Below are 18,308 nucleotides of genomic sequence, written 5' to 3'. Positions count from 1 at the left end.
AGCCTGGAGTTTTCCAGAAAGACGATTATACATCGCTGTTTGATGTGTGTGCTAGCATGAATTAACTTGAGGTTGTGGACCAAACAAATATGCACATTAGCGCTCAATAACATCATCAAACCTTACCTTTGTGCATTCCCACATAGTATCAGAATTGTGGGACCAACAACACAAAGGGTAACAGGTCTGCTCTCATGCATGACGAAGAAAATTAATCACATTTTTGAAGCTGAAATCTGAGGATATTTACATTTTTAAATCTAAAAATTCTCAAATACCTTAATAGTTTTCTATTAATCATTGGTGCATTGTTGCAGCTGTAATTGTTTCACAATTGTTTTGTTGCACATAAAATTGGATATACTGGAAGTAAGGAATAATCTTACGTTTCCAAATCAGAGAGGCTGGGGTCGTCTGATGTCTGGCTTAAATCACCTGGAACCTGAGCAGATAAAAACAGAGGGAAAACACAAGGTGAATCATTTATTTTGCATTACCACGGGATGTGAGGTTCATACATGCACATGGAACATAAGCTGGAATCACAGTTTACTCAGCTGTGGGAAACATCTGGAACATTTATGTTGTTATGGGTGAACTGTATGAGCTCTTGTTGGGAAACAGTTGTTATCCTAACCCCACAACCCCCTATGCAATTGTATGTGTGTGATTTGCCTCAGTCACTCTAATGTCCCACGTCCCTTGTGGACCCACATGACCAAATCCAGATGTTGGCAGTTGGCATGATTGCGTGTGAAAGAGTGCGACTTCATGCCATCCCTGCCACCCATAACTGGCTTATCGTGCATGAAACCCTGTGGGGGAAACGCTGCTGCCACGATGGTGACCTCGGCATCCTTCAGCTTTGATCACACCGTCCAAGGAGCACACACAAAAATACCAGATTGTAAAGTAGCGGGATATGTGTTGTGGTACCAAGCCAGAGTTAAAGTGACCAGGATTTGAGGAGAAGCTCTTTGAAGCTGCTGAGCAACAAGGACACAAACACACACACACACACACACACACACACACACACCTGCACAGTGAGCAGTCCAGCAAGGAAAGGGTGAAGTTGAGGGATAACAAGTCCTATCTTCATCTTCCTGAGACACACTCTGCCACATCAGCTCACGCCGAGATGGTGTGTGTGTGCGTGCGTGTCTCAGTATTCGGGTTGCAATCAAACATTGGTATGATGTAATAATTTTAGTAGCAGTGTTGTTGTTGTATATAATACCACTTAGATAATAACACTGTCAGTCATCCCTCGTTAACTGCGGTTAATTGGTTCTAGACTCGACCTCGATAAGTGAATTTCCACGAAGTAGGATTAAAAATTAATGAATGAAATATTTTTGTAGTTATGAAATAGAGAACCTGTTTACCATCTTCTAAATACATTTTTAGCATAATTAGAGCCCTCTAGACATAAACACACCTTTGCATTGTATTCCCCACTATAGTACATATAATCAGACAAAATAAGACATACAGTATTAGTCGACTCACACGTCAGCAGTTCCTTGTTTTTTTCCTGGACAGCGTACTTTCTGTGGTGGCTATTGTCTCATCAATGTATTGTAATGGCGGCTTTAACGGGCTTTACACTTGCATTACAGAATACTGTATAGTAGACATAATAATAGCATGTTAGCCATTTAAGGTGTAATCAAGAGTGAGGGCCCAATGTTCAAACCGCGATGTAGGAGAGGGACGACCATTATTTATGCATATGCATACTTTCAACAACATACATTTCTTGTATTTTTGCTGGTTTGTTCACCAGGGACCAACCAGGTACAAAAGGTTTAAGCTCGCACGGGTGTTCTGCAAAGTACTTGTCAAAGTCTGCGATTGTTCCCGAGCAGCACACTCTTTTGGATTTCTTTGGTACATTATTATTACAAGGGTAGTAGTAGTATTGCTAGGGAAAAGCCATAAGTGGAAATAAAATAATTATCATTATTTATTATTATTAGTAGTAGTAGTAGTAGTAGTAGTATTACCAGCATATTTTAATCCAATTTGTTTTACTGTGTGAATGCTGGGTCAGAAACTAATGTTTGATTGTGCATTTGGCTGTAATTTCCATGTAACCTTTTTAGATGTTTGTACCACTGCCAGGGTGGTCGCTATCTTACAACTATTCTGACTTGCACCTAGAAAAAGTGCTTGGATCTGTATGAAACGTTACCTCCTTTTAACTGCACAGAGCCAAGCCTGTGCCCGTTTAAGAGTTCACATGTGGCAAACGCTAAAACCTTGGCCAAGGTCTCCATTCCCGTAGTTGGCATTGTTTTGTATTATATGTTTGTCTTCACCAATTAACTGGGAGAAATCACTCACAGGGTTTCAATGCAGCACAGCCAATTTTTAACGCCCTTTCAAGTTCTCAAGTTATCGAGTTCACTAGATTGCACTGGAAAATGTAAGGGAGCACACTTCATCCTTGTGAGCTTGCGTACAAATACAGTATGAACTTAGAGAGAGTAGGTCAAGAAAAGACGGGGGTTCTCCAAAAGGAAGCATTAGTGGAAAGACATCAGTGTTCTTAATAACTCACCGGTCCTCTCAGCTCAATGAGTTCCTGTCTCATCTGCACAATGAGGTGGTCTTTGGCCATGAGGGTGCGATACAGGGATTCATTAAATTCGATCAACTCTCCGTGCATCTCGGCCACCTGTAACACACACGCGCACACACACAGTCACACGTTATGGCATTAAAACCCACAGCTATAACAAAAATGGTAACCAATGAAATCTACAATTCTCAGTTGTACACGGAGAAGGAGCAGTCCAGGTGGAGTCTAATTAAAATTGACAGCAGGACAGATTTTGGGGAAACAGTTTAACTCCATCCTGTGGTGGAGGAATGGAGCCAAACAGGGAGCACATCCAGCCAGAGTGGAGTCAAGTAGGCGAAAGCAGTTTGGAGCCCAGGCAGTCAGAATCATGCCAGCCTGCTAATCAATTGTCCTCAGCTCTAACGAACCTTGACAGTGTTATCCAAAATTCTGTGCCCTCATGCAAATAGTTCTGACAAATGAATTGTGTGTGTGCATGTGTGTGTCCAATGCCCCATCTTCCTAACCTGGCCAGACAGTGCAGACAGGTCTTTGTCAGGAGACTGACAGCTGTGACACACACTGTGCTTTACACGAGGCACCTGCTGCCACAACCATTTCAGCAGGGTGATGTCACGCGATTGGCAGGTGGGACAAGCTCTGGCACCGCTGTTACTCCAACATCGACCGGTACCCGTTAACTTTTTCAGATTCCATTTAAAGCAGCATGTCACGAAGCCTCTTGTGGATACTCACCTGCGAAGTTGCTTGTGCAAAGCCAAGAGAAGTTTGCATAAACCCAAATATTCAACATTCCAGCGCAAAGAATTATATATGCATCATATTTTCAGTACCTCTAACAGTAACTAGTAACAGCCTGGACCAGACCATTGTGTATAGACACATCATTGAGGATATCCATCCATCCATTTTGTATGCCACTTAATCCTCATTAGGGTTGGGCGAAGGCTGGATACACCCTGGACTGGTTGCCTGCCAATTCCAGTCATTGAGAATAAAAATGACTTATTGTGTGACTAGTAGCAAAGGCTGTGTCACAATGACGTAAAGTCAACATGATGCCAACTAAATTTCTACTCGTAAGTAGAAGCCAGTAATTGAGATCACTCGTGATGTTATCTGTAGACACATTCCTTCCTCTACTCTAATACCCAAATACACTGTATATATATATATATATATATATGTATGTACTGTATACATAAAAGCATATTATATGTAAACAAATGTAGTGCAGTTATAACACACTACATTAGTGTACTGTAAAGCAGGAGACCCTGCTTTACAATTTTTAAAATAGTTTTGGATTTACAGGAATCCCTCGTTTATTGCGGGTAATTGGACCCGACCATGATAAGTGAATTTCCGTGAAGTAGGATTCCTTATTTATAAATGGAATATTTTCAGAGTTAAGAGTATACAGTAGAAGACCTGTATATGACCTTCTAATTACGAGTTTTAACATGATTAGAGCCCTCTATGGTCACCTTTACACTTGTATCTTGTATCTTGCTTGCTGCTGTAACAAGTGAATTTCCCTGCTGTGGGATAAATAAAGTACAATACAATATAATACAATACAATACAAGTATTACACAATATAGTAGACAAAATAAGCCCTTTAAGACATAAGACTCATGTCCATGTGCAGTATGTTACCATAAAATGTTCATTTCAGGTCCTGAAAGGAAGGCAGACAGGAAGTCAAGTCCTGGGTTAAGAGGTTTTTTTTGCGTGGGTTAACAGCTGCAGAAGCAGCCCGTGTTTTTATCAGGCATTATTGCGCCTGTTGTGAGATTATTCAAACATGCAATAAAATCCTGCTGTTCAGGCGATCAACTCTGATCCTTGCGTTTCACCGAATATTACAACACTACTGACACCGAGCGACCAGTTAAGAATGTAACATTTAATCATGTCATCAATGTAAGTATATGCAGTAGCCACTGAGAGCATTGAAAGACTAAAATAAAACGTTACAAAGCAATACCTTCAGTTTAAATACCAAAGAAAAGTTGCATTTGTACACACACACGGCATGTAATAGTAATAGAACTGCGCCAAAGTCAAATCACTGAATAGTTTAAAGTATAGTTTATTTTCGTGTGGTTGGTGTTTGTAAAACACATGGATCCTTTCAATTACTTAATACCACTAACAACAAAATCAACACACGACAATAGTAAAAAAAAACAAAGCCAATTAGTCTTTTTTAATATTATACTGCTCGGCATAGGGCACCCTTTTAATTAATGCTCTAAGTAATGTCTTTCATCAACACATACAAGCGGGTATCCTTTCCAAGGAGACTATGCTTTGATTTGTGCATCCCTCTTTGTTTCCCAATATATGGCAGTTTAACTGCAGCTCCGAAGTTATGAAGAGAATATCAATGCGTGCGTGTCCTCAGGCTGCCACTTAGATGTCTCCTCAGCCAAATACAACCCAAGCTCCCGAGGAAGTCTTATACAATAAAAAGGTAGATAAGCCGCCCTGACTTCCATGCAGCTTTTAGCAATACTATTTAATACTTTGCATATAAAAAAAAATCTTGAGAGAGAAATACTAAAGAAACAAGTAAGCTGTGAGTCAAGCCAGTTAAATTACAACTTTTGAGCAGTGCGACTTCCCTAAAAGCCGAGATTGTTTTGAACTCTACTGCATAATGTTAACTGCATAGTAATTATACAGAAACCCTTAAAATGCTGAAACTACATGATCAGTGACCATGAGAGACTGAGGGCAGACCTTGGCGAAGTGGTGACACATCCAAATAACTTGTGGTTACGTGCAATAGTCTGGACTGATGACCTTCAGAAATGTCTGCAAACTTCCATCCATCATTTTCTACGCCGCTTATCCTCACTAGGGTCGCGAGTATGCTGGAGCCTATCCCAGCTGACTTCGGGCGGGAGGCGGGGCACACCCTGGTCTGGTACATACAAACAATCACAATTTAGGGTCACCAATTAACCTAACATGCTTGTTTTTGGAATGTGGGAGGAAGTCGGAGTACCCGGAGAAAACCCAACATGCAAACTCTAACCAGAGATGCCCAACGGAGATTCCAACCCACATCTTCCCGCTCTCCTGACTGTGTGGCCAACGTGCTAAACAGTAGGCCACCGTGCAGCCCTGTCTGCAAACTTGTGGAGAGAAATTAAAATTGTTTGCGGTTATTTGGTCGACCGTGATAGCTGAATTTCTGAGAAGTAGGATTCAATATGAATAAATTGAATATTTTCGTAGTGAGAGCATAAAAAACTTGTTTTATGACTTTCTAAAAATATTTTTTACATTATTTTGACACCTTTGGACACCACTTTTAGCACAGCAAGCTCTCCCGAGCTAACTCGTTAGCCAGTTTTTTTTTTTATTCCAAACTTAAGAATAGGTTTGAGGTGGGAAGAAGGACAAAGTAAGAAACCAAAAATGTACCACTTCCACATGGATAACTCACTATGTCATGTCAGACTCTTAGTCCATGGCTGACTTAATAAGGTAATGTCTCATCAAAGTAACAATACTGACGCCTAGTAGTGACCAGAATACTACCATGACTTGTCTTTCAATATTTTTGGCTGATAGGCCATACTCAACCATGAAACAGCGATCACTTCATTTTTTAAAAGCCGCAACAGAACGAGGGAGCGATGTTTGAATCACGATGCTAAGAGTGGGGCGATTGTAGGCTAAAAAGACAAACATAACATAAAATGCTAAATGCTAATGTATGTCCCCTGAAACCGTAAAGCTCTCCTCAACATAAAAGCATTCAAATCACAATTATTGTTTTTATGGTGCTGCAGCTTTTACATAATTATAAAAGCGCAAATTAATTTGAAGCACAAGGAAACCCATTTCATTCTCAGAGATAATCATTTGCCTTTTTTTGACATGTGCATCCAAATATACAGTGTAATATATGTGTGGTGATATGCGTGTGATTGCATGTTTATTGTTGACGACACATTAATTCTTCAGTATATTAACCTATAGTTTGACCTGCATTTTTGCATGCTTTCGCTTCCCTTACAATGGGCATCCCACAGTCCCTCTCCCAAGCTGACGCATCTATAATGAAGGTTTGCATCAGGTCATAAATATCTACAGGACGAGAAAACTAGCGGTTGCACAAACAAATGACCACAACAGCTCATTACATCACCGACTGGCAACTTTCAAATAATTAAAGGGCAGCATGGGAACAAGTTGGGAGTTTAATTAAATCCCATTTTTGTAAGTGGATCCAAAGACCATCAACACACACATGCTGCAGTAATAAATCGATTACCAAGGTAATAAACTAGCCTTGCATTTGAACATGTCTAGAAACAAAATCTTCCCTTCTGGCATTTATTAAAAATGTGCCTGTTTTAGCAATGGCGGACAATCACCACATTAAATGTGGAATGACAAGGCCCAATTTCTGTCCGAGAAGTGATGCAATGCCTTAGAAGCTGGATCTGGGACCAATACATGTCATCCATTCAATCAAGTTCTTTTGGACTTTGCCGAGCATGTACTTCAACTTTATCAATTCTAGTAGATTTTCTTGAGTTTCTTTCAAATTGGCCACCAACGCAGCAGAAGTGGCGTCGAGGTGGCTGTGGATCAAGAGGGGTGAGGAGTGGCACGTCGGGTAGAGGCTACCTGGACACAAGCTGGGGCTTGATCAACCCCGGCTCGGCCGCCAGGGGGAGGGGGTCTGATTGTTGAAAGACCCGAAACCCCCCGTGGTCCCAGGTTACATCACTGATGATGTGTCCAGGGGCACCACCGGGTGTATCTAAGAACTGAGTTTCTTTCACGCCTCAACTCTTTACAGGAGCTTGTCATGTTAGGTTAATAACTGGGGTTGGCATCAAGCATCGATAGGCACCGGGACTAACATTCCGATTCTCCCGGGATCAGTCATTTTTTAAAATGTCGATCCCTCCTGTCGGTGATCGACCAGCCTCCCTAACGGAAAAAATGGCCACATAACACTAACAAAGAAGAAGCCGGCAAACACCGAGCGTCAGGAAGCGTTTGTGTTCATCCATTTCAGCCATAGACAGTGTGCGACGGCACTCAAAAATTTGAAAATTCTGCTAGTCGGCGCAGTGCAACGCCATCATATCAAGCAAAGGAGGGTGCACCACTAACATGATGAAACCCTTTTGAATTCACAGTGTACAGAGTGCTGTTTTTAACGCGCTACGCCGGACTTCCAGTCAGGTAAGTAAAACAATAAATTACGTCGATCTTATGCTAACATTGAGGCAGCAAACAAATTCACTTTATACTGCAAATTCGGTTGCCCACTCAAATATCCAGCTAACGTAAGGCTGTGTACTTTTTCATAGACAAATGGCCTGACGTTAACGCTAGCTTTAGCCACGAAGTTGACTAAAGCCCATCCAAGTACTTGTTTGATATTCTGCACGCAGGTTGGTAGGAACTCAGTAACATGTTTAAATTACAAAACAACATGATATGTGTGATTGTTTTTTCATGAGGTTTTCAAAAATGAAAAATTATTTGTGAACATGTACTCAGATGTAAAAAGACTTCAAAACATGTGTACAAGTTCAATGGTTTGATATTTATATACTGGTAGAAAATAGCCGTGAGAAATTCATAGTAAATAATTCATAAAAAGTTCATATAACTAAAAAAATAATGGAGACATTCAGACATTTCATCCAAGAACTTTGGTTAGCACCCTCATTTAAACCAAGCAAACTTATGACCCTATCTCTGAAAAGAATCGAGAATCGTTAGGAACCGGAATCAAAACGAGGAATCGGAACCGGATCGCTCAAATTCAAATGATGCCCAACCATACTTATAACCTTTATGAATCCAAGAGGAATAGCGTCAAAAAACCACTCAGACTAAACATTGCTCAGTGCACAGTAAATAACAATTAGTATCTACTAGGAGTATCACAAGACACCCAACTCACAAGATGAGACGATGCACAAGATTTACTATTAATTTAAAGTACAATGAAAAAATATGCCTGGTCAAACAAACTTTTTTATTTACACAAGTCACAAAACAATGCAGGTGCATTTTGAAATATTTATTGTCCTATAAACGGAAGCTAAACAATACTATTGTCAAAATATTTTGAGACCCGTTATGAGAATATATCATATACAGTATATAAAAACTGCAATATTTCCTTTGTCATCTTTCACTGTCTTAAAAGTTGTGGAATTGTTGTTTGTGACATGTATTTTCTCAGACAATTGGTACTGTGTGAAACGTTTGCAGCATTTCTTGAAATGCTGACTTTTCAACTGTATTCAAGAGCAGCATTTCTTTTGCAATGGATTGTTCTGTGAAGCGAATGCAAAGAGTGAACCCTCCTCACGCCTGTTTGGAAGCGCGACGGCGAACACACACACACGCACACGGCAATACAAGGAGGAAGGCAAAATGATAAGAGTTCATTTTCATTTATCGTGTGATTTCATTTATCGTGTGATTAAGTTATTTATTATTACGAGACATTTTTTTTCTCAATGAGAAATCTCATTACAAGATCTTGTGACACCCCTAGTATTTACCTTAGCTAAGAAGCAGACGTAGTTGGTACTTACTTACCAGTGGCCCTTCCAGTTCACTTCCTCTCTGAACAACTACCTTCTCCCATACCATGCATGTCACAAACACATCCATGAGCATCAGAGTTATGACACGGGTTTCATCATTATCATCATTCATAGGTTTTGAAAGATGTGCACTAAGGGCATCAATGTTGTCATAAGGATCCTTTGTCAGCTTTGATGAAGTTGTGAGGTGTTTACATTTTTTAAATAAGCCCATTTGGACTGAACAGTGTGGAAAAGGCAACTTGAAAAATATCAGGATAAGAAAATCTGCTTTTACCATGTGGTTTTGGACTGTGAGGGGAAATGGCTGCGCTCCATGTTCTGCCAACGGAAATTATTCATGACAAATGTATTTTACACTATTGCGAACGCTGCCATCTTTAACCTTTATTCTCTGTGAGCAAAAACAAATTGGCATCAGTTATCAAACACAAAGCAAAATGATGCATTTTACGATAAATAACTGGATACGTCTGCCACAGTAAAGTTGATGTGCAACTTTGGAATTTGAAATGGAGTGCATTTAGTTGGTTTTCCCTGCTCACAATATTTTAGAGCAGGGGTTTTCAAAGTGTTGCAGAGTGAGCCTCCCCTCAGAGAATAAAACACATTTGGGACCTCACCTACTCTCTGAAAAGCTTAATTTCTGAAGCATACTTTGTGGCGTTTTCTGCTCAGCCCAGACTCTGTTTACTCTCTCACCCTAGGAACTAAAAATCAATTTATTTTGCCTTTGAACTATCTTCCCAGGTATTTTTTTTAAAGATGTTTTTCTTTATTTTTCTCAATCTGCTGTGCCTCCCCTGAAGTCTTCTTGTGCCTACTTTGAAAACCCATAATAGGGGTATTACATGACAAGTTTTGAAATGGAAATTTCAAAACGGTTAGCGTCATTAATCGGTTCTAGACGGTCAGACTCAAACCAAAATGTATGCTAATCGAATCAATTTTTCCCATAAGAAATAATGCAAATCCAAAGAATCTGTTCCAGAGACCCAAAAATGTGAACATCAAACACATAAAAATTATAGTTTAGCATGCAAAAAAAAATTTCAATGCCTATAAATTAAGGTTGTCAAATGATTAAAAAATGTCATCAGATTAATCACAGTTTTGAAGTTAATTAATCATGATTAATCACCATTAGCAACTATGTGAAACATGCCCATTTTTACTGTATTTAATGAAGGGAAAGGCCAATGACAGGACAGCATTATATATATTTGTATGTATTGACAGCTCCAAATGAACTGAATATGTCAATCAAGCTAAAAGATACCACACAAGTCTTAAAAACACTGGTCTCTTTAACAGTAGCAGGACATTTGAATCACACTTTAACCATGCTATTATGAGCAATGAGGGGTTGTGTTCAAAGACAACGTAATTTAAGGTAAATTAAATATTTTCAGTGTAATTTCATGCATACTTAAATGTAGTAAATTGTACATCTGAATTAACCCTTTAGGTGTTTTTAGAGTTTTTTCAAGAAAATGTTCAGTTTTGATATTACTATTTCAAACGGTTGTAGTTTGAAAATGGTTAGAGATAAAGGCATGCTGTAAATGAGAAAAATCATCAGTATGACCCAAAGTTTGTGATAGGAGTTAATTCACTCATCTAATTTGCATACTATGATGTCACCAGGCTCAAAAATGGTCAGATCCCGGTCTCCACGATACCCAACAAGCTCATCAAAATGTCTGATCCACTTGTGATACTCCTCCTCATCTGTCATGCAAACGCAGCCATCGTCATCACCATTTACGTACAGTGGGATCTTGAACACCACTGCTGCCTGCTATGCTATTGGGAGTGTATTTCATATTTCAACGGTGAGACTTGTGGCGTAGCTGATGACGATGTTATAGACAGGTGACAGAGCTGGGGGGACAATGACAGTTGAGAGCATGCTAGCACGCTGCTATTGTTTTGTGATAAAAATACATTACGAACACAGTTGGACTCAAGCAGCGTATTAACAACACGCCAAGATGCGCGCCATATTGTACGCTAACCTGGAAATGTACGCCAACTGAGGCATTTGTGTGTCAATTTTAAATGTTTACATTTTAAACCAAAAAAACAAGCAAGCTGAATGCTAACCAAATTTAATATCAAGCGTTTGTCTTGTTAATTGATTAACTGATTGTTCAGAACTGTGATGATTAATAATTGATTGAGTGTGTTGAAGCTCTTAAAGCTATGAGAAGTGAGTCCTCATTTCGGACTACTCGTTATTCCTCAACATTTCTGGCACTGGCATTAGAACAGGTGTTTCAGAGAGATTATCCCATCCCATTCTAAATAATATTTCAAATTCCATTAGTCTATTGTGTTTAAATGAAATGTAGTCAAATGCAAATCCCTATTAATTTGCTTTAGGAAAAAAATGTTTCTAAATCTGAACAAATGTCAAACAAGCACGCTTAGATGTTCCACTGAATCTTAAATATATTTTGTGGGGCTCCATAAATTTACGAGAATACAGTCGTCCCTCGCTACATCGCGGTTCACCTTTCGCGGCCTCGTTGTTTCGCAGATTTTTTTAGTGCTAGAAGCGTATGAACGCACATTGTGTTCTGTGTCCTGATTGGCTAAGAGACTGTACACCATTGTCAAATCAATCTCCTCCGTGCCGTGTCTGCTGTTGTGTTCGATCACTAGCAGGTTGACTCTGAAGTGTTATACGTTTGCAAGTATTCTCGGCGACAAAACCCACAATGTCGACGAAACGTTCTGCACCGACAAAGGCACCTGCAGTTGCACCCAAAAGCCAGAGGAAGATGCTAACCATCTCACAAAAAGTTGGACTTTTGGACATGCTGAAGGAAGGTAGACGTTACGCGGCTGTAGGGCGCCATTACAGAATAAATCAATAAGTTTTAAGAAGGACGCAAAACCACTACAGCGGCGCAGTGCCAGGATGAAGACGCACAGTCAGAGCAACTGTGAAATACACGAGTCACTATTAATAACTTCTTATGTGTCCAACCTCATTGGTTCATCATTAAAACTGAAAGTGTTATTTCTAAAAGCTATCATATTTCTTTAAAGTAAAATGAATATACTGTATTTTTATTTCTGTAAACAAGTTTTCGTTTTCATTCTATAATACTGGACTTGTTTTTTTAAAATCTACACAGGTTTTGAACTTTAAGAGTGTTTAAACAAGAGAGAAATGCAAGAAAATGTCAATGCCTGTCTGAGAAGTGTATAAAATGTAAAACAAACAATAATAATTGTAAAAAAATAAAGCTGACTACTTCATGGATTTCTCCTATTGCGGGTTATTTTTAAAACCTAACCCCCACGTTAAATGAGGGACCACTGTAAAGCACAAACATTATGGGAACACATTTTTTAAAATTAATTTACAAGTTGAAAGAGTTGTAAAATTAAAAATAAAAAAAAACAACAGCAAAAATGGAAATAAAATTTGGCATATTTAAAGAATCCAGTCAAAATATTAAGAGGAAAAAAAATATCTCATTCTAACAAGAAAAAAGGTCGCAATTTTACAAGAATAAACTCTTTAATATGAGGAAAAATCTGTTTTAGTAATTTTAGCAGCATCAAGTTGAAATATTAACAATTAACAATTATTTTTTTAAAAGTGGTAATATTATGAGAAACATCCATCCATCCATTTTCTATACCGCTTCTCTCTTTACGGTCGCGGGGGCATGCTGGAGGCTATCCCAGCTGACTTCGGGTGACAGGCGGGGTACACCCTGGACTGGTCGCCAGCCAATCGCACGGCATTATGAGAAACAAATAAAGCAAAATAAAGTTGTAATTTTTGGAAAATTAGGTTGAGGAAAAAGTTGTAATATTATGGGAATAAAGTCTTAATATTACAAAAAGAACATTTACAAAGGTTATTTAGGAAGAAAGTTGCATACTATTAATAACAGGCTTTTTCACCTAAATCGCAAATCTGATATATTTTAATATTTTTTTTTTTACATAAACTGCTCAAAAAATAAAGAGAACACTTAATCAATCACACTTCTGTACAATCAAACTGCAACACAGATTGACAATCACTTTCACATGCTGTTGTGCAAATGGAATAGACAACAGGCGGATAGCAAGACACCCCAAATAATAATAATAACCATAATAAATTAGATTTCCATTGATAATTGTTGTGTGATTTTGTTGTCCGCACATTCAACTATGTAAAGAACAAAGTATTTAATTAGGGTATTCACTTCCTTCAGGCCCAGAATGTGTTATTTTAGTGTTCCCTTTATCTTCTGGAGCAGTGTACATATAATGTAACTTCTTCCTTTTTCAGTATTTGGCCCTCGGTGGAAAAGGTTTGGACACCCCTGGTCTAGGACCTAACCAATTACTCGATTTAATCAAGAGATCAAGCTTCAGAAAATAATCGTTAGCTGCAGCCCTAAATGTTACCTTAACCATCTTAAAGTCAGAGAGAAGACAACCGATATATGACGGCTATAAAACCTCTTATAACTCCTTCTATTAATCACTTCAGCACATCTGCTCCTCAACAGGAGGAAACATGCCTGAAAGACGGAAGAAACAAAAAGAGAGCAAAAGGGATGAGCGTGAGCGAGGACCAATATAGACATCACAAGCTGTTCTGTCCACTATTCACTGGGAGTAAAGAAAAGGCAAAACAGCTACAATGGAACACAGAGGGAGTGTGAGAAAGATGAGAGCAGCAGATGGACCACTTGAAAAGGCAAAGATGGGTGTTTATAAAAGGCTAAATCTGGCCAATGATACAGACACGTAGCTCTTTGTCAGTGCAGCATTACAGCACTTGGATCACACATTACTTTGGCTTATGTGCTTTTATTACTTTGAAAGGCTGCACAGTGTTTTAAAGTGGACTGTTTATATTTTCGTCAAAAGCAGAATTACGTGGTGTAGTCTGTTCCTGTCATCACCTGCTCTGACTATCTTATTCCACTTCAGTATCAAGATGGCAATAGCTGGTACAAGTAGTTATGGCAGCACATGATGATGTTTTAATTATTCGCAAACAAATATGTGCTTCCCTGATGCTAAATGATTGTGAGCTATAATTGTGTTGTTGTGGTCAGGCAGAGAATGCATCTCCCAAATAATTGACTGTTTATTAAATTCTCAGCTTGAACACTGATTCAGTCCTATCTCTAATTGGACATGGCAGGCCTACCTTGATTACTCCATTATGCCATAGAAGGTGTCTGTCTGTCTTTATTATCAATAACTACTACTAACAATTTATTAACTTAAGTTTTCCCATTGAAAAAATGTCCCCTTGGAATTTTAAATGGAGTGTATTTGTTTGGTTTAGATCAACACTTTTCCCTATCCACATATTTTAGCACAAGGGTTTTCAAAGTGTTGCAGAGTGAGCCTCCCCTCAGAGAACAAAATACATTCAGGGCCAAAGCTGTCCTCACACATACTGTACATCAGTGGTCCCCAACCTTTTTTGACCCACGGACCGGGGTGGGGGGTTCGTACATTATAGCGATCTAATTTATCTTATTTATTATGTATTGTGTAAAACTACGACATGAATAACATCAAATTAAAAGCACAAAATGAATGCCGACCCACCATCCACCAGTTCAAGTTCCAGGCAAGTTTTTCCAGAGAGATTATTACATCCTGTTTGACGTGTGTGGTACTTGTGGTAACTTGAGACAAATGTGCACATTAGCACTCAATAAGTCATCAAAACTTACCTTTATGCATTCCCACATAGTATCAGCATTTGAGACCAAATATGAAGTGAAAGAAAAATGGTAAAAATACAGTAGTAGTTTATCTGTGCGGCATGAGCTAAAGTTAGCACACGCACAATGGACATGCGTCAAGTGAGACGGATGTAACAGAGAGAACCCGGCCACTCTTCAAAATAAAACATAAAAAAAAAATGAAATAATGGAAATTATTTTTTCTTTGCGGCGCGGAGGTTGGGGACCACTGCTGTAGAGGCAATGTTTAAAGTAAAATTCTTACTTGGCATACAATTGTAAAAAAAAAACGTTAACTTTCTAAAACTATTGGAAATAAAATGAGTGACAGACCGATTAAGAAAAGAAGAGATTACTGATGACCAAATAAATTCACTAACTCTAATGTAACTTTTTAATATAAGTGAGGTTTTATGTCCCGCTTTTGGCGTTTCCCTGTGAAGAGTCGCGGCAGCAAGTCAATCGTCAACAGCGAGTCAATGGTTTTGGCTTAGTTTTTATGCCGGATGTCCTTCCCGATGCAACCTTGGCTGGGACTCAATCCCTTGCCCTTCTCCATGAAAGGCAGAACGGTGTACCATCATGGGTATTTTTTTATTTATTTATTGAATTATATGATTTAATTACAATTATTAAACAGAAAAGGAGTTTCAGAGAGATTATTGTTATATATATTATTATTGCTGTTGTAGATATACTCTAATATATAATGATCTTTTCATATTTTATATTAATATAATATATTTATAAATGTAATATAATAAACAAAAAGTTTAAGTATATTGAAAAAAATTAAACACTCTTTTAACTGCTAACTTTCATTAATGAGGACGGAGTAATCATAAAAACATTCTCACAGTTCGGTAAAAAGGGCTCATTTGAATACAAATGTTTATTTTGATATTTGATACTTTGATACTTTTTGTCCTCATCGACCACAATTTTAGGCAGAGGTGTGTCAGTCCATATATTGGTAACTGATATCGGGCCGATGTCAGCAAAAAAAAAACGTGTGACAGATTATATCGGCCTGCAGACACTCACAATTGCATGGTGCTGTTGTAAGAGGACGAGCCTCCCAAATACTGTTACAAAACTTGGCTTTTCAAGGGTATCACTCCGGCGCCTCATAATTGTTGTTCTTGTTCCAATTTTTTATGGTTAATTAATGAGCTTGTAGATCAATGGAAGAATCCAGACTCTCGCTGGAAGTTTCTGACCCACATCTGCAAAAACCCTCTACTTCCTCACGTAAGACTTGAAATAGACTGAATATACAGTAACATACTGTAAATGGGTTAGGCTGTATTTCTTAATGGAATCCTCGTTAGACGTCTGCAGAATAATTAGGGTTAGTTTATAACAAGACAACATAATGAGAGCATACTGGGATGCAGGATAATGCAACATAATACACATAGAGCACAATGGTCACAGTGTACGTCCAAGTCAAGTCACATTTTCAGGATATCAACCAGTCCAGGTAGGAATCAATTTCACCTTATTTTGTGAAAATGAGAGAGACAATATGCTTCAAGAACAGCCTCCTTCCTTGACTAGTTTTGGATTGCCCTAGTCTTTAGTGTTGGCATGTGTCTGTATCTACATCCTATAGAAATCGATACATGCAATGTTCAGAAGATTTGATGTATCTCCCAACATAATGTCAAGACCGTGGAATAGAAGGACAACAGGCGGTGGGCAGCAACCCAGTAGCAACAACTTTATCTGCCTCGTGGCTGTAGGGCGTCAGCAGCTGGGATGGGTATCGATACTCCATGATGGCACTGAGGTTGACATAAACGGCATGAATCAGGCCAAAAAACAAAGTACCATCATTTTCGGTGTATAGGCCACTACTTTTATTTCTCACGCTTTGAATCCTGCGGCTTGTCCAGTGATGCGGCTTAATTTATGGTTAAAACTACAGTTCCCTCCTTCCTGAGCTATCACCTTATTGTGGTGAAGGAGTTTGCGTATCCCAATGTTCTTAGGAGGGGGGCTTTAACGCCCCTGGTAGGGTCGCCCATGACAAACAGGTCCTAGGGGAGGGACCAGACAGAGTGGCTCAGCAGACCCCAATGAAGAGACAAAACTTTGGACCAAGATTTCCCTCACCGGGACGCGGGTCACCGGGCCCCCCTCTGGAGCCACGCCTGGAGGTGGGGGCCTGCACACATGGGGTCCGGCCGGGCACAGCCCGAAGGGGGTAACATGGGTCCCCCCGCCCCCCCATGAGCTCACCACTCGTGGGAGGGGCCAAAGGGATAGGGTGCAGAGTGAGCTGGGTGGCGGCCCAATCCTCGGTTGCACAAGCTAGCTCTTGGCACGTGGAATGTCACCTCTCTGGTGGGGAGGGAGCCTGAGCTGGTGCGTGAGGTGAAGAAGTTCCGACTAGATATAGTCAAACTCACCTCAACGCACAGCAAGGGGTCTGGAACCAATCCTCTTGTGAGGGGTTGGTCTTTATTCCACTCTAGTATTTCCAGCAGTGAGAGGCAGGGGTGGCAATTCTTGTTGGCCCCCCCGGCTCAGGGCCTGTACGTTGGAATTTAACCTGGTGAACGAGAGGGTAGTTTCCCTTCGCCTTTGGGTGGGGGTGATGGGTCCTGACTGTTATTTGTGTTTATGCGCCAAACAGTGGTTCAGAATACCCGCCCTTTTTGGAGTCCTTAGAGGAAGTACTGGAGAGTGCTTCCTCGAGGGATTCCCTTCTTCTGCTGGGGACTTCAACGCTCACGTTGGCAGCAACAGGGAGACAGAGAGAGGTGTGACTGGGAGGAACAGCCCTCCTGAACCCGAGAGGTGTTGTTATTGGACTTCTGTGTTCGTCACAGATTGTCTATAACAAACACCATGTTCAAGCATAAGGGTGTTCATATGTGCACCTGGCACCAGGACACCCTGGGCCGCAGTTCGATGATTGACTTTGTGGTCGTGTCGTTGGATTTGCGGCCAAATGTTTTGGACACTCGGGTGAAGAGAGAGGTGGAGCTGTCAACTGATCAGCACCTGGTGGTGAGTTGGCTCAGATGGTGGGGGAGGATGCCGGTCAGACATGGCAGGCCTAAACGTATTGTGAGGGTCTGCTGGGAACATCTGGCAGAGTCCCTTGTCTGTCAGAGCTTTGACCATGTTCCGAGGGAGGCGGCGGACATTGAGTCTGAGTGGGCCATGTTCCGTGCCTCCATTGTTGAGGCAACTGATCCAGAACCCATTGGTGGACACCAGTGGTGAGAGATGCCGTTAAGCTGAAGAAGGAGTCCTATCGAGCCTTTTTGGCCCATGGGACTCTGCAGAGAGTTGACGGGTACCAGCAGGCGAAGCGGTCTGCGGCTCTGGCGGTCACTGAGGCAAAAACAAAAAGAAGGAGTTTGGAGAAGCCAT

The 18,308-nt window shown here is 40.1% G+C and overlaps 1 protein-coding gene across 3 annotated transcripts in view; it reads right to left on the bottom strand.

Annotated features, from left to right (window-relative positions):
* snx29 (sorting nexin 29) overlaps positions 1-18,308 on the bottom strand; it is a 202,801-nt gene that overhangs the window by 72,106 nt on the left and 112,387 nt on the right. For all 3 annotated transcript variants that reach the window (XM_054755500.1, XM_054755509.1, XM_054755517.1), the window contains 2 exons: positions 2,567-2,683; positions 387-442 (listed from right to left, as the gene is read on the bottom strand). In XM_054755500.1, the coding sequence (XP_054611475.1) occupies positions 387-442; positions 2,567-2,683 (173 nt within the window). The remainder of the gene's footprint in view (positions 1-386; positions 443-2,566; positions 2,684-18,308) is intronic.

This window comes from Dunckerocampus dactyliophorus, chromosome 2 (assembly GCF_027744805.1).
Source record: "Dunckerocampus dactyliophorus isolate RoL2022-P2 chromosome 2, RoL_Ddac_1.1, whole genome shotgun sequence".
In the NCBI taxonomy this organism is placed as follows: Eukaryota; Metazoa; Chordata; class Actinopteri; order Syngnathiformes; family Syngnathidae; genus Dunckerocampus; species Dunckerocampus dactyliophorus.
This window is presented reverse-complemented; position numbering and strand designations above follow the sequence as displayed.